Source organism: Natator depressus, chromosome 2, assembly GCF_965152275.1.
Source record: "Natator depressus isolate rNatDep1 chromosome 2, rNatDep2.hap1, whole genome shotgun sequence".
Lineage (NCBI taxonomy): Eukaryota > Metazoa > Chordata > Testudines > Cheloniidae > Natator > Natator depressus.
In genome coordinates this window covers 251,821,857-251,847,186 of record NC_134235.1, presented here as the reverse complement: position 1 = coordinate 251,847,186, position 25,330 = coordinate 251,821,857, and the positions used below count along the sequence as shown (strand labels likewise).

Sequence of the window (25,330 nt, the reverse complement as noted above, 5' to 3'; positions counted from 1 at the left end):
CTGAAGGTGAATGGGGCTTTGGCTGTTAAGTGACTTAGGTGCTTTTGACAGTTTTATTAAAGGTTACTGTTTCCTGCTGCAGAGAATTTCAAGCTGGACATTGTTCACTGTGAATGTGTTTCCTCCACCTCCTGTGCTGCACCTTGTATCCTCCAGCTTCATTGTCCCTGTTGATCATAGCATTCATGGTGTGGTGCAGAGAGATTAACAGTAACAAGGCCTTTGCCCTCCAGGAATGAATGGGTGCAGTGTTGCCGTTTTGAGGTGGAATAGGCATTTCTGGCCAATGATACAACCTGGTTTCCAAGTGCAGAGCTGAGTTGCGTGGCTCCTGGAGCAGGCATCTCCTTGTCGATCACAGTGATGGCTATCCTAATGGAATGGTCATGGATTCTAACTGTGTTTCTACTAGTGTCCTCCATATCTCAGACCTTGTACAAACAGTAAAAAGGCACATTCTTGTTCGGAAGAGCTAACAATCAAGAAGGCCTTAATTATTCCTCTATACTCACCAGCATCATCTCCATCTTCCTTAAGTTAAATGTAAGCCAGTTAACTTTCATCCAGTTGTTTGGTCGTGTTCCCCCACCACCACCACCCCCAACCGATATTGGGATAGCTGGGTGAAATGGATTGTCTGCTTAATGCCCTCTAATAGTTAGTCTAAATGTTGAACAACTGAGGGGAAATCATTAAGCTTGTGGAACTCCAAATAGGGTTCCTACCGGGTGGAAGCAGCAGCTGTCTGTCATGACTTTTAGAGAGTGATTCCGTGGATTTCTAGGTTGCAGAGCAGAGAACTAGAATAGGTTTAGAAACAGGTGACAAATGATTAGAGACATGAAATGGCTTCCATGTGAAGAGACTGAAATGGCTGGATCTGTCTCGTTCAGCAAGGTGATGGAGTAGACTGGACATGACAGACTAGAAATAATCAATAGCAAAGAAAAATGTAAACTGGGTTGCCTGTTTACCACCTCTTGTAATACTAAAGCAATCAGACAGTCAATTGCAGTGATTTTCAAGAAGTTTAAACCTGGTAAAATATATCTTTACACTGCACAAAATTAACCTGTGGCATTTTCTGCCACAAAATACTGAGATCAAGAGCTGTGAAAGATTTTTTTTTTTAAAAAAAATCAGACACATGGATAAGAATATCCAAGGTTAAGGCATGAGAATTTATAATCCCTTAAGGCATAACCAATTGCTCTAACTGCCTAGGCTTAGTCAGAAAATTTCCCCTATGGGCAGGCTGTCCTATAATTGCCCATTATTGGGTTTCTTATACCGTCTTTTGAAGGCTCTGACATTGGCTACTGTCAGGCAGGATACTGGACTAGATAATCATCTGGTCTGGTAGGCCAATTCCTGTGTCCCACAGGTGGGTTAACAATACCAGATGGTGGCTAGAATCAAAGCAGCAGACTGATCCAGTAGGGTCAGCACAGATGTGTCATCATTGTCCATTTCCTTACTGGGACTCTTATTTTCTGATAGTTTCTAGAAACTTGAAATATCCCTTAAATTGGGTGATTGGAGGGAAGTTACAAAACCCTCAAAGCATTTCAGATTCTGAAATGTAAATGTATAACTTGACATACCAAATAACCACAGTTGGTATGTGACTGATTTAAATATCTCATGTGGTGGGACCTCAACTAACAGAAAATGGAAGCCTTAAGGCTACTGCAGTCCTCGCCATATCATTCCTCAGTACATGAACATCAGAGCTGAAGCTGAGCAGTCTTAATTTCTCTACTGATTGATGTTAGATCATGTTATAGTTTAGTTTGGACATCAATTCCTGAGGGACTGTGAAAGCCTGGCTTCTAAAAGGAAACTGCAATCTACTTGCCCCTGTTCTGTTGATCCAGTCAAAATGGCATATTAAAGAAAATTCCCATAATAATTATTTACAAGGCATTAACTTGTGTAATTTAAGTTGATTCAGAGTGTACATGTAAATCTATATAAATTTCTGTCAGTGTGGTGAACAATACTGGTAGTCAAAAGGAAGGATGCGACAATGTAGTTGACATAGGAGGTGGCAGTGGGCGCATAGAGGTTGAGATTGGCCAGCTGGAAGACGCTCTTAGTATTCTTGCATTTACTGCTTTATATCTTCAATGGACTTTACAAACATCAATCCTGACAACACAAGTGTGGTCCTGAGTTTGCAGCTGAGGAGAATGGAAGCAGATGTTGAGTGATTTTTCTCAAGACCGTGCTGTGAGTTAATAGCAGAGTAACATATCGGAACATGTGAATTGCCACATCGGATCAGCCCAGTGGTCCACGTAGTCTAGTATCCAGTCTTTGAGAGTGGCCAGTATTAGCATCTTCAGAGGAAGGTGCAAAACATGCCAAAGTGGGCATATGTGCAATGACTTTCCCATAGGAGCAGTTTCTTCCCATCCCTTCAGATTGACTTAACCCCTGAAGCATGAAGACTTATATTCTTTCCAAACTGTTTGTTTTATCCTTACTAATGTAGGTGTGGATGTTCTTGTTTTCTGTATAAATATCTAATGCTTTTTAAATCCTTCCAAGCTTTTTGCTCTAATATCTTGTAATGAGTTTCATGGGCTAATTTTTGATAACTCTGATTAAAACAGTTCCTGGCTTCTATATCTGTCCTTCCTTTTTTCATATCCTGCTTTTTATCCAGTTTGATTAGGATACAGGGAAGAAGGATTTAAGATTTCTTTTAAAAAATGTGCATTCATGTTATCAATTCATAGCCTCAACTTAAATGTTAGAATTAATAAATAGAAAAGTTGAAGGGCTATGGCTTTTTGTGACTTCTGAGGCAGTTATGTATAAATGCTTTATGGAGCAAAACCAGGGAGGTTTTTTAAAAGTTAACACATGCCTTTATTTCAACTAAAGGAGGAGAACTCTTCCCCTCAATACTCAGGGCAGTGGCGTAGGCTGCATCTGAACCTACTTTTGCTTATCGCAGATCTTCTGGTGGCTTGACTGGGCCACCCAAATAAGGTTTGCAACACTGGAATAGATTTGTTTTGCATTGGTTTTGACTCTTCAGTAAGTAAACAGCATCCTGGTTTTCTCTGAAATCAGAGGTATTTGTGTGTAAGCACAGTGCTTTCCCCCATACTGTGTCCATTGAGTTAATGTGTAGGAAGGAAAACTACATTTACCAGGATCCTGTGCTCAGTGTTTTAAGGAGCAAAATTCTTCCAGACAAAATTCTTCCAGAGGAAAGTGCGTTTAACATATGTACATATGCCTGCAGTCAAATTCAGTTGGTGGGTCAGGTGTTTGGTCTGCCAGCCTCCCACATCTCCACTCCAGTTAACTCAAATCTGAATCAGACATCAGTGGGTGAGTAGACCACTTTCAAAATAAACAAAATGCTATTCCAGGTCTTCCACTGATGCGTTTGACTTTTTTTTACATAAGGTATCTATTATGATTCTAAATTGTAGTTTGTAGTAGTTTTATTGGAGTTTCAGAAGCTTCCAAATGCTCAATTTACTGTAGAGAGATGTGGTTAAGGTATTCATCATGGCACTTAATGAGAAGGCATCAGAGCAGTTAGAGCTGATCTCTGGATACAAGCTTTTGGAGTCTGGCAAAGTGGATATTTTAATACCCAATTCATGGGAAATGTGCCTTTTTCAAGACTCTTGCATGTCTTCAAACATGTTTTTGTCAGTGTTTCATCCTCAATACCTAAACAGGCAACACTTTAAATACTGTTTCCCAAATTATAAATCAGAAATAAGTCTCTGTTCAAGATAGCTTCAACTAGTTCAGGGTGTTCAGATAAATGTACCTGGTCCTACCTTTACCTGAAGTTTGAGAAACCTTTGGCAAGATGCAGCTTAAGGTTCTACCTGAAGTTAAAATAGCCACAAAGACTGAATATAGGGAAATGGGAGCCTGCTTCCAGGAGAAGGACTGTGCGAAACTCATTTCTGCAGCTCTCCTAGTTTCTGCCTCTAGATACTTGACATCAGGTGGCTGCATAGGATTCCCCAAGGTGAAGGAAGGAGTGAAAAGGAACATAACAAATGGCAAGTGTAATTCACTCATGACTAAGGCCTTACTTGAATTGCAGGATGATAGTCAAAAGATTGGCTGAGTTGCAGACAAGCCATGGAAAATTGTGGAAAAGTCATAACGGACTTTATTATTTGTGGTAATAAAGTCCATTGTTACTTTTCCGTGATTTTCCACTCTCAGCCGCCTGGGGCTGAGAGTGGGGGCTCCCACTGTCAAAATTGCGGTGGAAGCTTAATATTGTGGAGTCTGCAGTATCACAAGTTAAGTAGGGCCTTTCTCTTTATTACTCTGCTCTGTGACTAGGGTCACAAGGCATGGGCATTGGTGGTAGCAGCTTTCACTTCTGCTGTCCTTGTCTAGCAACGTACTCCCAAGTCACTTCACTTAAAATCACTCTTTAAACCTTATTTATTTCTAGAGGATATCGGAAAATTATTGTAAACCGAGGATGCAATAAATACACATGGATTTTGGATAGTCTTTCACATTTCTCCCTATCCCCATCCAATATGCTTATAAAACAAGGTTCCTGGCTGTTAAATACAGCTCTTCAGCAATTGTGCTGCATTTCTATTGCTCTAACAGAGCTATTGTACACATTGTATTGGTTTCAGTTATGGGAGGAAGCATTTTTAACCACAATGCCCGTTGTGATTTACAATGATCAGTTAGAGCAATTGTGTGCGCCAAGCCTCCAAGGATATTGATATCCTCTGTGGACACAAGAGAAGCCCTTACGTAGCCAGTGAGAGATTAGAATAGAAGATGAGGGTTGTTGAGGTTGGGGGAAGAAGCTCTGCTTTTGTTAGTAGCTTTTTCTCACCTCTAAGATTGCACAGGTCAATTGCATTGAAAGGAAAGGGCTGTGCATGCATTAATTATTCATGGCCTCACCACCTCGTGTGAGGAACGGAACATTTGTTAGTCCCCCTATGTTACAAATCAAATAGCTGACAGTTTTTTGATTGCATATGTTGTGCATGTGACTTTTTTCTTCCTCAACATTCACACAAGCGTGTGACAAACGTTATGTTTGGTTTTTTTTGTTTTTTTTTTACTGCGCAGCCCAGCCCTGACTTCTGGAAATAATATCCTCTGAAGACTTCCTCCTTCTCCTAATTTTTTTTAAGTGCTCTACCATATTCTCTACTGATTCAAAATGCAACAGTAGCATTGAAAGTTTTATAGTGTGTATAAGGAAGAAACGCCTATTAACCAGAGGTTGATAGATGGAGCCACTATGCAAGTTCTAGGGGGAACAACCTGGTAGAAGTCCCAGAAGCCACCTCCCCTTTCATCTTAGCTAAGTTCGGTAGTAGGGGCTTGGGTTCTTGCCAGGGTGTTGCCCTTGACCCTTGTAACTGGAGGTCATCCACCTTGTTCTTTACTAGCCAGGACTAGATAGCTTAATCCTGTATTCAGAAAAAATTTCAAAGTTTGATCTGAGCAGATCAAACATGACTATTACATTTCTGGATGTTCACTGTTGTCTCCCAAGAGTTATTTTCGCCTCATGAACACCCTGTCTTGATATAAACTAGTAGTAGATGGTGATTATTTAACAGGCATTTAAAAAAACTTTTTTTTCCTCTCTGCAGAAAGAAATTCAAGCCATGAGTCAATGCCATCATCCTAACATTGTATCTTACTACACATCATTTGTGGTGAAAGATGAGCTCTGGCTAGTGATGAAGTTACTTAGTGGAGGTGAGTGGTACTATTTTCATCTACCCTAAACCATATGGAAAAAGTATGGGAAATGGTTGGCGTTAAATGTGCCCTTTCCCTGTTGTACCATCTCTTCTCTCCTCCCCCCCCCACATCCCCCCCAAATCTGTAGTTAAAGATGCTGAAATCACTGCAAATATTCCCTTTTTATTTTCCCAAAGTTAAAGGAATACAATCACATTTAAAATAGTGCCTCTGTTTGAACACTTGTTTGCTACTGTTACAAGTAGCAACTCACAGTACTGTAACTGAAAGATTGGAGGAGAAAATTATTTTTGTTTCATTTTGTGCATTTGAGAGCACTTTATATAGTCACTGTTCCCCTAGTATAGTCATTTTTCTGTCCTTCCCATCCCTCTTTGCTATGTGAAGATTCACATAAAGACACAAAAATAGGAAAATATAACAAACTATAAAAATTGTAGTAACTGAAGCTATCTCATGCTTGTTTTTGAAAATTGATTAATGTAAAACTTCCTGGGTGAGAGGTCTTCTGAAGTATTATTTCTGTACTCATATTAACAAGCAAGGCTCAGTTCCCAGAGTTGCTTTCCCAGAGGAGTTGCTTCCCTTTTTCCCACAGCCCCTAGCATGGGCTTTTTAGTTGGAACAGTAGATGACTGACTCTACATAACACGCACTCTTGTTGCTTCCTTTTTCAACAGCATCAATCTCCACTGACCTGTTTTTCAGGTTGAAATTGACTTAACGTTAGCCTGCTTCAGGCTCCTCATTACTTTGTCCCACAAATAAGACAAAGTATGAATGCAAGGACTGGGACTTCTTTTCTGATTTACATCCGTACAGATTAATCTCTTAGTCTTGGGGCACCAGTACTGCTGAAATCTTAAAGGAGCGGTAATGCAACTGCTGTAGAAATAATCCTAAAGGGGAACAGTCTAAAACCTATTTACGTTTTAGCATTCTCTTTTGATAATACACAGGCAATTGACTACACTGGTAGGGTTTAATCTCTTCTGGGCAATTAGGCCAACGCTTTTGGCACCCAGCTTTGAAATGTAGTCACTTAAACAAGTGGCCTTGCTCTCAGAGTTGCTGAGTATCTGCTGCTGGTATTTAGTTCAGTGGAAGCTGCAGGTGCTCTGTACCTGTAATAAGCCACTTTTTCTTAGGTATCTACTTTAATCATTCAGACTTGAAATTCTGGCCTTTATGCAGCAACATTGCTCCAAAGCAATCAGCAGTGTCCAGTATTTCTAAAATGGGGCAGATTTGCATTTGGCCCATCTAACACATCCATGTCATGACTTTTAACTATGCCTTTTCTAAGTTAACTGCTGGTGGTTCTGCTCTGTAAATTGTGTGGCTTGCTCGTTTGTTAAGACGAGGAGCCGTTATCCTTGTTCTTAGATCTTCTCTGATTTGCAAATCTGCTAGCTCCTTTAATGTGCTCACAGTTAAGAACTGTCATTTGAACCTGTGACAGAAGACACTTGCTCATCAAACAGCTGTCTGTGGCAGCTCTACTGTAGAGAGCAATTCTTACCATTCCAGCCTACAGCATGAGAAGCCTCCCAATGTATTTTTAAATTGTGCAAGTCTTTGAGGTATTGAAGGTCTGCGAGCTGGTCATGCACTCTGAGCTTCTGTCACGTTTCAGGAGTTTAATCTATTTGGAAGAATCACTGATCTAACAACTTGCAAGGCTTCCAAATGACCAGCAATTAATTAAGATCAATGGACAAACAAACGTTCTTAAGCAATCTTCGTTTAATTTGAATTATTCTGTAATCATGAATAGTGTCCCGGAGAGTACTTCACAGAACACAGTCTCCATCACCAAGGATTTATAATCAAATGTGGTGGAGTGATTCAACAAATGAGTCCAGTTAAGTAACTGAGTTACAACAGTTGACGTTTGGGCATGGGGTGGGAAAAGGAGGAGGGTATCTGATAAGATCCATATGTTTGCTCTGTGTGAGGCATGTTTGCATTTTGATAGGTCCAGTTCGAATATGTTAAATATAAAAGATCAAGTTTAAAAAGACAAGAGGGAAATTACAAAAAGCCCTAATAGAATACTCTGTACCATCTGTCGTCATTTTCATCACCTATACCCTTTTCCCTTCTGCTAGTCCTAATCTTGCTTTTTGTGTACCTACACCTCTGTGCAGATGGTCCACAGTCTGGAGAAAAAGGGCCAATTTCGAGGAAGAGATTTCTTTCATTTGCAGTGACATCTTGTCTGTGATGACATGACTAAATTGTCAGATCCATGAACTTGGAACTTATTCAAATGTTTTCTTCTGTTCTCCGTGTCGCTTGTTCCTTTTCTCTTCTCTGGACACTGTTTGGTGTATCTCTAGTGTGTTGATCTCCTTGTTTTATCTGATTCTGTCTCAGTTCTGTAACGCCAAGCATCTATCTATATTTCTGAGGTAGTCAGAGGCAGATAAGTCCAAGTAGATGTAATTCTTAGAGCTGATAATGGTGCTCTTTAAATCGTTTGCTACTGCTAAGTGTGACTAGATAAGAATTAATGTAAATGGGGGGGTTAGGTTCTACGGAAACTTTTTTTGCCAGATAAAAGGCATTATATACATTTTAAACAAGCAATTTAATACTGGTATAAGTTTTTTAAACAATTTTAAAGAAACAATTTAATATAGTAACTCCCCAATTAACCTCTACCCCTTCCCAAGCCCCCACCCGTAACCCACCTCTTCTCTCCCCCATCTCCTCCCCCTTTACTATGCACCTTATGTCCTTGCTCCTCCCCTCTCCCGCCAGCTTCCTGTCTGTGGCCATCAGCTGGTTTGCGGTGTTCAGGAGGCTGGGGGGAGGAGCGAGGACGTGGCGCGCAGCTCCTGTCCACCGCAGTCAGCTGGTTTGTGGCAGTCAGGAGGCTGCATGCCAAGTCCTTGCTTCTCCCTGTGTCTCTGCTCCTCCCCCCATCGTCCTGAATGCTGCAAGACAGCTGATTGCCGCAGGCAGGAGATGGGGGGAGCAGGGGGAAGGCGCTGGTCCGCTGGCAGGCAGGAGGCCATGGGGGTGGCGGGGGGCGGCGTAGGGGAACTGATGGGGGGCTGCCAGCCGTGGGCAAAGCAGGCGGCCAGACGACGTTACAGGGGAGCATTGCACAACTTTAAACAAGCATGTTCTATAATGGAGCAGGGACGTAACATCAAAACAACGTTAAGCGAGAGGACGTTAAGTGGGGAGTTACTGTACTTTTGGCCTTCACAACGTCTCCTGACAAGGAGACCCAGAAATTGACTGTGCATTCTGTGAAGAACGGCTTCCTTTTGTTTGTTTTTAAATCTGCTGCCTATCAACTTCTTCAGGAGATCCCTGGTTCTTGTTATGGGAAGGAGTAAATAACACTTCCATATTCACGTTCTCCACACCATTCATGATTTTATAGACTTCTATCATATCCCCTCCCCCCCTTAGTTGTCTCTCTTCTAAGTTGAACAGTTCCAGAGCTAACCTGGGATGTTGGGATCCCAATAAATCATTTGCTTTGCTTGTGCTGGACTTGACCTGTAATGGCTGGAGGCCGTATTATCTGCTGTGGGGAAAAAAATGTATGTGCTACAAAGCAGACCTCTCCAAGAGCACCTATTGTTAGAAAGTATTGCAAACTCTGGTGCATTTGTATCTTTCAAAGCTAATTATGGAGCATGGAAGTTTGAACAGAAAACCACTTAACTTTTAATTACAGTATAATTCGCACCATGGGAGTGTACATAATAGAGATAATATAGTTGTTGATGGGTTGTGTTTGGTGCTAAATGATAGTGAAGGTTTTGAATTCCAGGGGAATAAACAGTAATTCTGAACATCTTATCGCAGTGCATAGTATGTTGCACCAGCTTTTTGTATACTATTTTGCAGGCATTTGATGCACTGAAACACTCATTTGTTGCATTTTTTCATATTACAGTTTCAAGTAAAACGCTGTTTTAACAACATATCTCCTCTCTTTGAATTGGAATCCTATAGTCTTTGACTCTGATCCATTGATGGTTCTTCATCAGAGCTTCCTCTCTACCCATGCTTAACATTTCAGTGAATTAAATTTAGACTCAATTGCTGGGTGCCCACTCCTGACTGTGCTGCTTTACATGTTGCCCTGAACACTTGGAATAGCCTTCCTTTCAACATTTGCCAAGCTTCTTCTGTCTCTTTCAAAGAGCATCTTACAAGTCACCAGTTTTATGAACCTTTAGAGCTATGATCACAAGGGGCTTGGTGTAATGTGCTGTTCCCATTTGTGCCCCTAGAACAGAGGTTTTCAAACTTCATTGCACCGTGACCCCCTTCTGACAACAAAAAATTACTACATGACCCCAGGAGGAGGGACTGAAGCCTGAGTCCGGCCAAGCTGCACTGCCCTTAGTGGGACCCAAGTTGAAGCCCAAGGGCTTCAGCCCCAGGCTGGGGCCTGTAACCTGAGCCCCGCAACCCAGGACTGAAGCCCTCTGACTTTGGCTTTGGCCCCGGGCAGCAGGGCTCAGGCTTTGACCCTGGGCCCCAGCAAATCTAAGCCAGCCCTGGTGACCCCCATTAAAATGGGGTCATGACCCGCTTTGGTGTCCCGACCCACAGTTTGAGAACCGCTGCTCTAGATTGTCAGCCCCTTGGGACTGGGAGCATGCTGTTGTGCCGAGAAGCTGTGTCAAACTATAGTGCTATATAAAAAAATATTGTGACCAACCTATAGAGCATGTTCTCCATCTTCCAAAGGACTGACTTTGATGAAATAATTGAATGTGCCCGTTTTATTTCACACTTAGAAGTATGTAGCCCAGATAGGAAGATAGTGCTCCATAGGTGACGGAGGATCTTTCAGGTAAAGGTAAAAAGGCCTCTGAACGTATAAGAATCTTATAAGTATTCATCTGTGACAGTGAGAAGTCTGTCTAAATCCTAAATCAGTAGTGGTCTTGGACTAATAAGTATACTGTAGTTGGCTCAAGTTGCTCAGGAATGGCTTTGCTCTGGATTTGTCAGTTTCTTTCGTATGATCCTTTTATTTCTTAGTCACTCCATATCAAACTGGCGTAGCTAACGTGTCAGAAGTAAGATTTCTAACTTCAGGCTGAATCTTGTATGGTAATGCAGCTCAGCTCAGTTTAGTTCTTTGTATCACCCAGTGTTGTCATATGTAGTTGCAATCAAGAGTCTGGAATCAGAGCTTAACTAGCAATTTTGTTGGTGCATGAGGTAGAATAAATATAGCTCTTACACTGCTATGGAGACAGTAGTAAAAGCATGTTTTTCTTTGAGTAAACTAAGTGGGGATGAGAGAGACAAGGTGGGGATGACTCAGATGACACTTAGTTCAGTAGGAAGGTGACATTTTCAGGGCTTAAATTCTTATATTTCCCAGGGTCCCAAACCCCCCATCCCCAAACATGCTATAAAAACTACGAAGGGGTTGAAATCAGCTGAATTTAAGCCCTGGGCATTTTAGTCACTTATCTGCGGTCTGCAACATTAAATATTGGTTGAGAGAGCTCTTTGTATTTCTCCTTTGTTTGTTGTTTCTATAGGAAACTTCCAAATTCCTCCATTGTTCTAAACATCCCCACCTGAAAGTGGAGTCTAAAAATACATTAGCAGACTTAAAATGACAAGCTAGCCTTGTACCAGTTATACGCTACATGAATCTGTGTTGGCTGTAGCTATTCTATAAACAAAATTGCTGTTTTTCTGTATTAAACATAAACTTGAACTTACCTAAACCTTTTTAATGGTCAAAATCTGTGTGTATATACTCTGTATGGTCTGCCCCTGTGTTTTCCAGAACTTCTTGCAGGAGAAGGAAACCTTTTTTGCAAAGTCTTCTGGCAGAGTGGGCGGTGGAAGGAGGATGAAATGAGAACACGAACACAATATTTTTATTGGACTTCTTATTGCATTCGGTCCTGCAGATAGTGTATTTAAGGGGGAAGGACCAAGCAGTCTATGTGGAAGTTTTGTGCCTGATATGCTCACAAAGCTATCTTCTAAAATAGAGATCATCAAGGTATATGCACACATCAGGTATTTCCTAAATACAAACATTTTGTCCAATCAAACTTAAAAATCTACTACGTACATTACAGTAGCACTGAGAGAACCCAAACAAGGCTAAGTGTCATACAAAAATGTACAAAAGAGACGTCCCTTGTCCTGAAGACCTCAGAATCTAAAAGACATCAGAGTCTAGCCCTTCTGGGGTAAAATGAAGAGGCACATACTCTGATTTTTTGGTATGTGTTTTGTGAATTTTCTTTAGTAGAAATAAGTCACATTCAATCATTCACTGTCACACAATAAATGTTGCTCTCCCTGTAGAAAATGCAGGCATGTGTTATAACTTAGGTTGTTACTGTAAGAGGGGACCTTTGGCTAAGAACAGACGTACCTTTAGACACTTCTTCTGATACTGATTATAAAATGCATTTTACAGTCCTAGGAATGTGGGGGGAAACTGAATATGGTTGAGTCCTGATCTCTAGAACATTTAAGCAGTCGGTGCAGACGCAGATCCTGACAACTCTTGTTTTCAGTCTTCTGTTATTTGTTCCTTTCATTGAGTCAAAAATTCCAACGCCACAAGGGACCATTGTAATCAATCTGACCACCTGTGTAACATGCCATAGAATTTCCCCAAAATACCTCTGTAAGACATGTTTTCTAATCCTTTAATCATTCTTGTGGCTCTCCTCTGAACCCTCTCCTATTTATCAACATGCTTCTTGAATTGTGGGTGCCAGAACTGGACACAGTATTCCAGGTCACAGAGGTAAAATCATCTCTCTGCTCCTACCCAAGATTCTCTTTATGCATTCAAGGATTGATTTAACCCTTTTGCCTCAGTGTCACACTGGGAGCTCACATTCGGCTGATTATACACTCAAATTTGGCTTGTATGCACCTCCATCATGATGGAGGGGTGGCTGTGCCAAACCTGAACAGCACAGTGACCCTGTGCACCAGGCTGCAATGTCTGGAGTGGAGAGCTGAGCGCAGCTCCGTGGGACAGCAGTCACCACTGCAGGGTGAATGCAGGGAGTATTTGCTCTACAACCCTTGCCTGCGCCCCCAAGGTCTCCCACACATGAGGGGCAGGACCCAACCTCCCCTCCCCATGTGGATAAAATGGATAACACAATAATGCAAAATTTCCAGAAAAAAACCCCTCCCCCTAAACTATAGTTTAAAAAAAACCCTCAGAATTTCATAGGGCGTCTATAACAGCAGAAGTGTAAGTATGTGTGTGTGCACGCACACTTCTTTTAAAAAAAATTCTTACCTGTGTTTCCCATAGGTTCTGCTTTTTATCTGCTTAGAAATGTTAACCTGCACGTTCTTGAAATTCGTCAGTAATCAAAATTCATATGACTAAGTCTTAATGTTTTTAATACATGCCAATTTTAAACCCTTCTGGGCTTTTCACTGTTCTTTAACAAGTCGAAACATGTTCGTTTTCTTTTGTAATTTTAATTACAAGGTAGTCAGAATGAACTCTAACTCTTATAACTCGCTAAACTGGTACCGAAATGTTCTTTGACTAAGTATAGTACTCAGGGACTTAAAATAGAAAACCTGTGGTCCGAAGCTAATTCTTTCCAAAACCCATCACCATTGGTGACGTTGTCTTTTTTTATACCTGTATCACTAAAGCTTCCTACAGTTGCATATACAAGGGTTAAACAATACAAAACCGGGTTGGAGATACTCAACCCCCAGACTGAGCTGCTAAACACAGTTTAGCCCATGAGAATAGAGACAGGCTATACACCGTGCCTTGAAGGTCAGGCTCTCTGGCCAATGGGAGTAGTAAATACCAAATATATGGCCTTCCAGTCCCCAGATGAAAATACAGAGAATGTTGGCACAAACACATCAGCAGATCACAATGTTTTATGAGAAGAGGCAGTCTCTGAACTGATTCCCGATTTATTCCTGGGTGCAGTTCAAAGAGCTGATTTGGTTTGTAAAGCATGGTTTGTCATCCAGGATGATGTAATTCACACTCCTTCAGGAAGAGGAGCTGTATTGATGCATCTCAGGAAGGATCTAAACTGTACTCCAATTCTGTATATAGTGAGGAATTAATTTGTTACCAACGTTTTAAATTCATATTTTCTCCATCTGTTAAAGAGATGTTCACCATTAAGTGTTAAGAATAGTACCAATGTTAGCAACTGTGTACCAAATGTATCTTTTAGAAACTGGAAAATAAAATTCTACCAAATTTTAGTTTGTGCAGAGTGGCAACTCCCTCCCTCCCCAATTCTCCATTTTCTCTCCCCACTCTTAAGTTGAATCATTGCCAAAACAGCTCCTCCTCAACATCTGTGCTCCAGTATCTGTTTCAACTGACGAACTAGTCTTTTGTGATTTTAATGTCAGAATGAACTTTAACTCTTACAAATAGCTGACAAACTAGGTGCCCTTTGATCTGTAAGGCATTTACCTGGTATTGGACTTCTTGACAAACATTTCAGTCAAGTTAGAGGTGTATGTTTGTACTACTGAGGATCTGTAAGACCTTCCCCACCACTGAGCAGATAAAAATGGGGGGCTTAAACACTTTCAGTAAAACCATGAAGAAAGTGCAAGTAAAAGTCCTTTCAGTGCATCCCCTTTGGAATGGAGAAGGTACCCTTTTGTTTGGACATAAAATGGATGCTACTGACTTTATGATGCTACTAACCCTAACCCCTCCACTTATTTTCCCGGTTTCCTTGATTTACCCACAAGATGGCTGTGTAGATGGCATTTAATCACATGGGATAATTCCTTCCAGTTGAAGCTAAAGAACAAGTTTAACTTTTGTCTTCTCTCTAGGATCTGTTTTGGATGTTATTAAACACATAGTGGCAAAAGGGGAACACAAGAATGGAGTCCTGGATGAACCTAGTATAGCCACAACCCTAAAGGAGGTGCTGGAGGGGCTGGACTACCTGCATAAAAATGGACAAATCCACAGGTACTTTTTTAGCTTTCCTGTAGTGCAAAGCTTTGTCAATACTGTAGAAGTGCTTCTTGGCTTGCTCACACACAGTATATGTGGAAAATTTTTCTTATGAGTGAGGCTTAAACCGGTTGTAATGCTATATGTAGCGCCTGGCAGAAATGAGGGAATTGAAACAGTACAGTATGCCATGGTAAAAAAAAAACAGTACTGAAAGGGGCTGCCATATACTTTGGTCTGAGGGGCAAGGCAAAAGGGTATAGTATATTTGAATTACATGCACAAAGCTATGTTAAAAGAACGTTATTAAGGTTGCAAAGTCGAGCACTCAAAAGTTAGGAAATCCCCTTGTGCATATGCATTATATGATATGATATAATATAGCTTTTAATTACACGATCACATATTGACTTTTCCACAGGACTCTGCCTTATTCACTGCACCCGATGGACCTGCTGTGGGGATGAATCAGGGTTGTGTAGTAAAGGAGACTGTTGAACCCCCTCCTCACTTGTTACAGAAGTTTGAAGGTGTATGGTGAACAAGGCAGGGGATTGCAGAAGGAAGAAGGATGCTTAACTCAGTCAAATGCTGCCCTGGAAGATTGGATTCTGTCCTTGGCTCTACCAGAGTTCCTGTTTGATGCTGGGCAAATCCAATGAAATCAAACTTTTTGCAGGTGGTCACAAATTGTGTGTTCCTCATTTGCTGGTTATCTAGCTTGAGACCAGGGGGTATGGTTTGCAGAAGTGCTGAGCACTCTCAGCTGCAGCTGAAGTGAGTGGGAGTTGTGCTTGAATACAAAAAGTGCTATATAATGCTAAGTACTCTGAAAAATCATGTGGTGTAGACATCTCAAATTGGGCACTTAAAATTAATGAATACTGTTGTCCTTAATCCCTCTGTGCCTGAGCTCCCCATTGGTAAAGTGAGAATAATAATACCCACTCATCTCACATGGGTTTTGTGGATCTGATTAATGAATATTTGTGAATCACTTGGATACTATAGAGATGAGCGCGATAGAAAAGACCATGAGGAAATTAATACTTCTGTCTTCAGAGCAGGGTTTGAATAATGAGCAGTGAACAAGACATGGGACCACACACTGAACAATGAGATGAAAACAAAATATTGAGTGGCTGTTCATTGAATGAGCACTGCCCATCCTCTGCACTGATTGGGGCAGCGGTCCTGTGGAAAAAATAGGGTGTGATCATGTAAATAAATAATTTTGGCGTTTCCTAATTTTTTGAGTGCTTAATTTTGCATCCTTAATGTGGCTGTTAGTTCCTAGATTATTGAAAAAACAAACTGAGAAAACAAATGGTCATATAGCATCATATTGACACCCATGTGGGTTGTCAGCTGAATATGAACTTTTAGATCCATTTCACGGACCTTTGCCGCGTGAACTAACTGAATTAGTGATAGCAATAGTAGGTTGTCTTCCTCTATGTGGACCAGCGCAAGAGGAGGAGGAGATGCAACGCTTTTCCAGTGGTTGTCGGCAAATATCTGTGAAAGTGAAGGATGGTGAGATTCAGGAATCTTGGGTTTCATTTTAAGCTCTGGAAGGGAGTGTTCTCTAGTGGTCACAGACTCTTCTGTCCATTTCCAGTCCCTCTGCCCCATTCCCTGCTATCTGTCCCTGTCCTGTCACTTCCCCACCTCTGGCTTTTTGTCCCAGTCGCCACTCCTTACGTATCTCATCCCAGTTTGTCTCCTTGCCCAGCCAGTCCTAGTTCCCCCTCCAGGTTCACTGTCCAACTCGCAGTCTTTTCCCTCTCCTCCCCCTTATACCCAGTCCCTGTCTCCTTGTCCAGCCCATCCCAGTTCTTCCCTCCTGGCTCCTTGTCCAATCTCTCCCCACCTCCCCGCAGCTGGCTGTCATACACTGTCTCCCTCCTGGGACTGCTTTTTCCAATCTTTTTGCCCAGGCAGTCTGTTTCCCCCCCGCCCCCCACTCCAATACCCTTGTCATATGTCTCCTCCCCCCACCCTGTTTCCCACACTGCCTCCTAGTCATAATTCACCCCTCCCCTGTGTTCTCCCTCCGCTTCCAGTCCCAGCCTCCCCCTCCTCCCTCCCAGTCAGTTTCTCTGCTCTCCAGTCCCAGTCTAACCAGACTCCTTGTCCCAGTATATTTCTTTCCCTCTCGCCTGGCCTGGCCTTTGTCCCCTCTGCATTTAAGTCAGACTGCTTCCTCCTCCATGCTGCTTGGATGCCAGCATGGTGTCATTGAGAGTACAAAGAGAGACAGGCTCCTTGCTCTCAATTCTGGTGTCTGGCCCAACTCTGGCCCGGAGCAGCAATTACAGGAAAAGTCATCCTAAACCCCTCATCTTGGGCTGGAGCATGCTCAGTCATGCTGTGGGAATGGCACATGCACTGCTTGTAACGTGTAGGAGCTGCAAGAAGATGGAGCGTGCTCAGTGCAGATGGAATCTTCGTGGTCTTTAGCTGGTAGCAAGCTTTAGCACAATGGTTTTCAACCTGTGGTCTGGGGATCCCTGGAGGTCCACAGACTGTCTAAGATTTCCAAAGGGGTCCACACCTCCACTTGAAATTTTTTAGGGGGTCTGCAAATGCAAAAAGGTTAAAAATCACTACTCTAGCAAGTCTCTTCTGAGCCTGTACAAACCGACTTTCAGAAGTTTCTAACTTGGTCAAATTAGGGCAGATTTTCATGGGAGTAGCAAAGGCACGTACCTAATGCTAAGGCCACCCCGTGCTGAATGTCACATCCTTGCTCCAAAGCATAGAGATGCTAGAGAATTTCAAAGAAAAAGTCTCTAGAATTTAATAAGGGCAAAATGGCATATCAAATGTGCTCTGCTGGGCATTCCAATAGATCTGTTTAGCTGGTGTTTTGAAGCTGCTGATTTTTCAGTATAATGTTATTGACATGCACGACTGATGTTGTCACTGCTTTTGTTTAAAGTTAGGTTTTTCTGTAGGAATTACTTTTCGTAGATTCACGGATTCTAAGGCCAGAAGGTACTATTCCGATCATCTACTTCTAGTCTGACCTACAGTTTAACACAGGCAATGGAACCTCCCCAAAATAATTCCCAGAACAGATCTTTTAGGAAAAGCATCCAATCTGGATTTAAAAACGATCAATGATAGAGAATCCACCCTGACCTTTGGTAAAATGTTCCAGTAGTTAATTACTCTCACCGTTTAAAAATTTATGCCTTGTTTCTGAATTTGCCTAGCTTCAACTTCTATCCATTGGATCATCTACTACCTTTCTCTGCTAGATATAAGAGCCCATTATTAAATATTTGTTCCCCATGTAGGAATTTATAGACTGCAATCCAGTCACCCCTTAATCTTCTCTTTAGCTTAACATATAGATTGAGCTCCTTGAGTATGTCACTATAAGGCAGGTTTTCTAATCCTTTAATCGTTCTTTTGGCTCTTCTCTGAACCTTCTCCAATTTATCAACATCCTTGAATTATGGGTGCCAGAACTGGACACAGTATTCCAGCAGCGATCGTACCAGTCCCAAACAGAAGTACTCTGCATTAAAGAGAGATGATGGTCTCTTCATTTGACTTGTAATGAAATAGTATGAAAGTAACTGTGGTAAAGATTATTTGGGGCATTGTGAGGATATTTTTAGTGCAATTGAAAGAAATCTGATTTTCACAAAACTTTTGGCACGTGGAGCCAAACGTGCTGTATCCATTTTGGATCCAGTCACGCCACAAATATCATTGTACTTTTCTAATTAGGTCAGTGTCCTGAATTAAATACAGCCAACTTTGTTGTGCTGTGTCATTGCTGCATCTTTAAGTCCACAACCATGAGTTACAATCTGGTTTGTCTGTGCATTCTGGGAACATCTGGACAGCTATCTCAATGCCTCAGCAAGAGAATACACAGACTGAAAGTAGAGTGATACCAGCAGCATGTGGGGAAAAGCAGTCTGGGAAGTTCTACTGTACAGAGAGGTGGGTGGAAGGATGACTGACCAATCCTATTACAAAGGCAAGGTTTTAGAGTGTCCACTCCGCATTGTAAAGAAAAGATTTTATACTGGTTGCAGGAAGAAAGCAATGTGCCTATGAGAAACAAAAGAACTAGGTGACCCTCCCCCCAGGAAATTAATAGGCAGCAGGTTTAAAACAAACATAAGGAAGTATTTCTCCACACAACAGAGTCAACCTGTGGAACTCCTTGCCAGAGGATGTTGTGAAGGCCAAGATTATACCAGCTTTCAAAAAGGAACTAGACAAGTTCATGGAGGATAGGTCCATCAATGACTATTAGCCAGGATGGGCAGGGATAGTATCATAGTATCCTTAGCCTCTGTTTTGCTAGAAGCTAGGAATGGGCAATATGGAATAGATCACTTGATGATCTGTTCTGTTCATTCCCTCTGAAGTCCCTGGTTTTGGCCACTGTTGGAAGACAGGATACTGGGCTAGATGGACCTTTGTCTGACCCATTATGGCTGTTATGTTCTTATGAGGGAAGAAAGGTTTGCGGCTGCAGTTCCAACAGGAAGTGTTTAATGTAACTAACTTTGACTCACTTTTTAAGCTGACCGAAGATCTCTTGGTTCTGGAGGAAATCCATCTGGTGATCACTGACCACCTGAATGATGCTTGTAATGTGGGGTTTCTGAGTGCAGGTATAAAGCAGGGTGAAATGGGGTCAGAGCTGTGGAGTACAAGCCTTCTGTTAGATATTTAAAGAATAAGAGTGCAAATAGCTAGCACAATGAAATGTTTGTTCAGTCAATTACACAAATGTAGCTGGAACACTTGAGTCATATATCACACCTAGCAGAAAACTGGCTGAATACAATTAATCACAGTACGGTAGAATAAATGTAAGTAGCACATCTGGCCAAGCTTAACACCAGGCCATTGGCAGAGCCTAAAGGATGACTATGGGAACTCTTGTCCTGAACAGAGTACTAACAGCTATTGCTGTAAAATCAGCAGTGAGACTGAAAATAAATGTGTGTGTGTGTGTGTGTGTGTGTGTGTCTCTATATATATTTTGGCAATGGAACTTCTTTGTGCAGCTGATGATGTTGTACTTTTTAAATAATGTACCTTCTTAAATGGGAAATTAAGTTACCACATGGCAAACTGGCTTAATGAAATCCTGCTGCTGCTTCTCACTCCACACAGGCTTGTCATAGTTGCAGTGTCGCTTCCAATTAAGGTTTGGGCAGCCGTCTTTTCATTATCACTAGAGTGAGTCTGTTGCTGTTTTGGGTAGGTAGAAGTAATTGGATAGTACTCTTTGGGGGAATTTGCAAGTCAAACATCTAGGGAGGGCTTAAATGTTTCCTGAAATTCTTGTTTAACCTCCTTAGCGGCCAAAGTGAAGCACAGGCGCCTCTGTTGAAAAGTTTCATATTTATCTCCAATTCCTGATTGGGAGAAGGATGCCCCAGGGTTAGGGTGCTAGCATGGAGCTGGGGAGACCCATCTTAAGTTGCCTGCTGTGCCATAGGCTTCATGTTGCTTTGTCTTGTTCTTCCTCAGTTCCCCGTGTATACCATGGGAATAATAGCACTGCCCCTACCTCACAGGGCTGTTGAGAAGATAAATACATTTAAAATTGTGAGCTCAGATATATAGTAATGAGGGCCATGTAAGTACGTAAAATGGAGCCAGGAACTACTGCTTCGAAATCCTCCACCTCTTCCTTAGTGGAAGTGTGTGGGGTGTGTGTGTGTGTGTGTGTGTGTATCCAGTAGTACTCACAATGTCCTGTTGGCTTCTGCCCACTCACTACTAAAGGACCTCCCCCCAGCCTAAGGGGAGGATCCACAAGTCCGGGATTCCAAATAAGTGCGGGGGACAACTAATGAGATAACAGGAACAGGAGTGAGGTTACAGGGCTAAATGAAGGGAACCTGATGGGGACACTGAGCAGAGAACCCTGGACAGTGCCCACTGCTCCTCGAAGGCGTCCAGGAACGAGGAATGGAAATAGGCCCCAGAGTCGCAGAAAACCCTGTTGGCCAACCTCCTCTTCCTGGTTTTGTAGATGGCCATTTTGGCCAGGGCTAGGAGGAGGTTGTCAAGGAGGTCCCGTGACTTTGTGGGGCCACAGATAGGGAGTGCATAGATGAACAGGTGAGGGGAAAAGTGCAACCAAAACCGTAATAAAATATCTAGGAGGAGCTGGAATAGGGGCTGCAACCTGGTGCACTCCAGGTACATGTGCGCCAGGGTCTCCTTCATGCCGCAAAAGGGACAGGTGTCCAGGAGGGGCGTGAACTGCGCCAAGTACACGCCCGTGCTCACGGCTCCATGAAGGAGCCACCAGCTGATGTCCCCGGCAGGTCTTGGGACCAGTACTCACAATATGCTAGGTAGAGTCCTTTGCCCACAGAGCTTACCATCTGAAAAGCAAAGGGAAAAGTGGTACATATCAGTAAATGTTGGCTGCACTTTACTGAGATTCGTTTAAAAGTACAGCTTATCTCCAGTTGCTTCTCAACCTTAACATTACTAGTTTGTCAATTCCTTGTAGGTTTCAAATAGCAGAAGCCACACTTCCTGTTTGCCTCTTTAAGCACGAGGCACCACCTCCAGTACCCCAGAGCTAGAAGCAGACAGCCTTATGTTATACACTCATCTGCACTTGGCCATGTCTTACTGCATACATCCACTGTTTGGCTTCATGCTACTCATTTGACCTCCATAGCCAGAAGCCAATCCTCCCTTCCTAGCACAGTGACTCCAGTGACTAGACACTGGCTAGATTCCTAGGATTTCAGATAAAGTATTAAACACCTGAGAACTAGCTAGTGTGCTAAAGATTAAGGACCAAATCTTGCAGCCGTTGTGTGAGCAATCTGATGTCCATGGGTTTGCTTTCATGAGCACGGCTTCAGGATTGCACCCGATGACGTTTCCACAGAAGTCAAACAAGCGAGACAAGCCCATTTTATGACTAAGCTGACAGGTCACTCCCAGATAATGCTGTCATGATTGACTATGGCAGGATGACTGTAGATATTTTGCACCTCCCATGATTTGGACTCTGATTCTTCTGTGTATTTGATCAGGAATTATCAGATGTCCGGGAGTTTGATGGATGACTCCATGCAATATGTAACTAAAGCAAAAGTAACCAAAAAGCTTTTGAAATTACTGAACTTACAATGAATTAGTCAAAGTTAAGATTAGCACTTTTTCAGGTGATAATTTTTATGGCAACCTGACAAATGAATCATGCTGATTAATTGCTTCAAGGTCTCTGTCTTTCTCCCTATTTTAATTGAGCTTATTTTTCTGTTCATGATTAGCTGTTGTGTAACTGAAATTTCAACCCAGGTGAAATGATAAATCACCAATACTCATGTGTAAAGTAAGACCCTTCAGGATCACAGAATTCTTTAGTCAAATAGTGTTTTCCAAATATGAAAAGGTTCAGTAAATGACTAAAAATTATATATATTGAAAATACTGGCCTTGCATGGAAAACAGGCAGCAGTACATTTAGGCATTCACTTGCTGGCCCATCTTTACCGGAAGAGGCAGCACCTGTGGTGTTCTTAGTTGAAGCTGTTTGTACAATGATGCAGAGCAATCATTTATCTAGAAAATATTCCACCTCTTCCAAATTGTCAGTCTTTTAGGGGAGAGTGCCGTGATGCCCAACTGAATGTTGTGAAGAAGAAACACAGTTCCTGATACTCACACCAAATAAGGTGGCTTGGTCTCCTGACTTGGGGAGGGTGCAAGAGGGAAGAGGAAAAACACAGTGAAGGAAATCAGAGACTTAATAGGTGCTTGCCAGATGAATGGGAGAAAGCAGAGTGGAAGTTATGGGCGTGCACATGTGTGAGGGAGCTAAAGAGACACTGTGAGGCTAACAATCCACTTTTTAACTTCCCTGCCTACATTACAGCTAACTTAAACTAAGTCCCAGCTGAAAAATTTGGTTTGTGGCTGAGAATAGTAGTCAAAGGTTGCACCTTTCTATGTCAATACAGCTGCAATAAATTGGACAAATACCTACTCTATTGGTGATTGCAGTAAACTTGCTCTGGTAGGGGGTAATGTGAGGTGGCTCTGGAAGTGTATTGGCAGAACTCTGTATACCAACTTGATTTCCTTGTAGCTGAGTAATGCGTTGACAGGTCTGCTGGCAGGTGGTGCAGCAAAACTGGATTCCAGTATTCTTATAATTGCCATGGAGACTGCTAAGTACTTTAGTTCATTATTTTAATAACAATAGTGTAACATTTTTTTTCAGCACTACAAATTTGTTTTAGTGAGTGTATTTGAAAAAAGACAAACCCAAAGGGAACTGAATAGCTCAAGGGATTGGTAACACGATATGTAGCCTTTCATCTCTAATTGTCAGTTTGAAACCAGGCCAAGTTGGTGGTAGCTGAAAGCTGTTGCTATTTTGTGGCCATTCTGTAGCTTATGGGAAATGAGCTGGTATCATGCCAAAATCCAGTAGGAAAGTGTGCCTATATAGAAATCTACTGCGACTGGTGCACAGTCGGGCTCAAGAGACAAGTGTCTGAAGGGGAATGGAAACTCAAGTACCTTGCCACCTGCGAAGGCTGTTGTTCTAGCAACATTTGTTCTGTGGACAAACAGGTTGCTGGTAGCCAGTACTGTCAATATGGTGCCCTTCAAGGACTCTAAATTCACAGAAACCTGGATTAAGTCACACTTCTAATGGGATTTAGTCATCTTCTTTCTCAGTAAGAATGAGGGACAGCTCATAAGTCACTCATTTCTGTTTTATTTGAAAACTTTATCCAAAATGATGAGAGTTTTTGTCTACAGCCTTAAGCAATCATTGTAGGGAAGAACAGATCCCAAGCATTTTTGATCTGTGGAAGCAATAAACTTGCTTCACAGAGCGTCTAGCACAGTATCTGGCATAAGAGGGCACATGGCACTGTTGCATCCATGTCTGTGAGCAGGAACCAATTTAGATCAAATTGTGGTGACTTAGCAAACCAGTGCTCTGTCCTGGTGGCAACAACTTATACTTTATCACCTTGGAATTCATTTGTAAAAAGTGCCTAACCTGCATGGTCGCAAAGACAACCTTCAAATATGAACTATAGGTAAACCTGAGACAGTTTGCCTGGGGCTGCAAACAGCCAGAAACAATAGTTCCTGTGAAGAGTGCCCTTATCCACTTCAAGGGAAGTGATGATTGCTCTGAAGGCTAATGATGATGACATTAATTGTCACTGCTGATAAAAGCATGTAAGGAAGAGGGATGATCAGATACCACTGTGTGTATGCAATTTGTAAAACCTAGAGGATCTATTCAATATAAATCTCACTTTGGTACTTCAGGCTCTGACCACTTTCAGCACTGTTTACCTTTCCATTGCGATCCCTGACGTAAGTGTCACGTGCTTCACCGTTACTGTAAGTGCTGGGTTTATCACAGCATTTTATTTGTGTTTAGGAAATGAACTCCACACTTTTTTTTTGTTCACTTCAGACCTTTGTCATGAGCGTGAGAGTGGTGCTTGCAAGGAGATATGAAAGATCTTAATCTTACTGATTCTCCTTTGCTTTGTTCTTTTTAATCATTTCTGTTGCTGGGAAATTTAAAAGCAAGAAAGCTTGTTTGAATTTCCTCCTCAGTACTTGGTAAATCAAGCTGCTTAGTAATGAATGGAGAAAAGTATAGCATGAAATAATAACCAAGACAACTTTCACACTTGCTCTGTGGGTTCAGCTCTGATTGTGGCTTGGAATTCAGGGATCTGTAGAAAGATTACTCTGTAACATATGAAGCTAGTGTTGTTTTTAGCAATTCTTGAGTTGTTAGAATTATCTGGGGTTGGGAGAGACCTTGAGTGGATCATCTCCATCCTCTACTTGCATCACAGCAACTGTTAGTTATTGCAGGTGAAATACACAATCACTTTTAGAAACGGAAGGATTGTTTACTTTAGGAATGCCATCACTGCCTTATTTAAAGCACGTTCTGATTTGTCAGCACTGCTACCCAATACAGAGGAGTCTTCCCACATCATTCTAGTCAATAAAGCGGTGGATTCAGTAAGCAATCTTCTCATTTAGCATTTACAGTGCAGCATGTCTACAGTGAATCAACCACTTCAAAGACCATTTTAAGATGGATAATACCTATGTTTCGTCACAATGAAACAGATTTTCTCTCCTTAGTTTAACTTAGTTACTTAATTGGAGATCCCTTAAACCCAAAATCAATGAAAGTTCCTGAATTATTCCAGGCTAATATTCTTTCCAGGCTTTATATTTACTGGACTGTAGTGTTTCCAGGATGGGGAAAATGGTGTTCGTATTTTTATTCCATCCATTACAGAATTCAGTTAAAGCATTAGAAATAGGCCACTTACGATATTTGTTTAGTAATATATACTTTAAATTTTGCAAGCCTGCAACAGAAATGGTTTTGGATAGAAGGAGTAAATGTATACTAGGCCACATTGTAGCCCCTCTTCTATTAAAAACAGAAATATTGTAATGCTTTATACATACCAGAGAGAACATTTCGCAGTCAGCGAGTCTCTGATTGTTGTCCCAGAATGAGAAATGTGATGTGCAATGGAACCCTCGCAAGCCACGCTGATTGAGGATCCATGGCTCAAAGGACGACTGTCTCCATTTTAAAGGTCCCTT

The 25,330-nt window shown here is 41.8% G+C and overlaps 1 protein-coding gene across 2 annotated transcripts in view; it reads left to right on the top strand.

Moving 5' to 3' along the window:
• OXSR1 (oxidative stress responsive kinase 1) overlaps positions 1 to 25,330 on the top strand; it is a 121,832-nt gene that overhangs the window by 44,657 nt on the left and 51,845 nt on the right. For both annotated transcript variants that reach the window (XM_074946358.1, XM_074946359.1), the window contains 2 exons: positions 5,631 to 5,739; positions 14,569 to 14,710. In XM_074946358.1, coding sequence (XP_074802459.1) covers positions 5,631 to 5,739; positions 14,569 to 14,710 — 251 coding nt within the window. The remainder of the gene's footprint in view (positions 1 to 5,630; positions 5,740 to 14,568; positions 14,711 to 25,330) is intronic.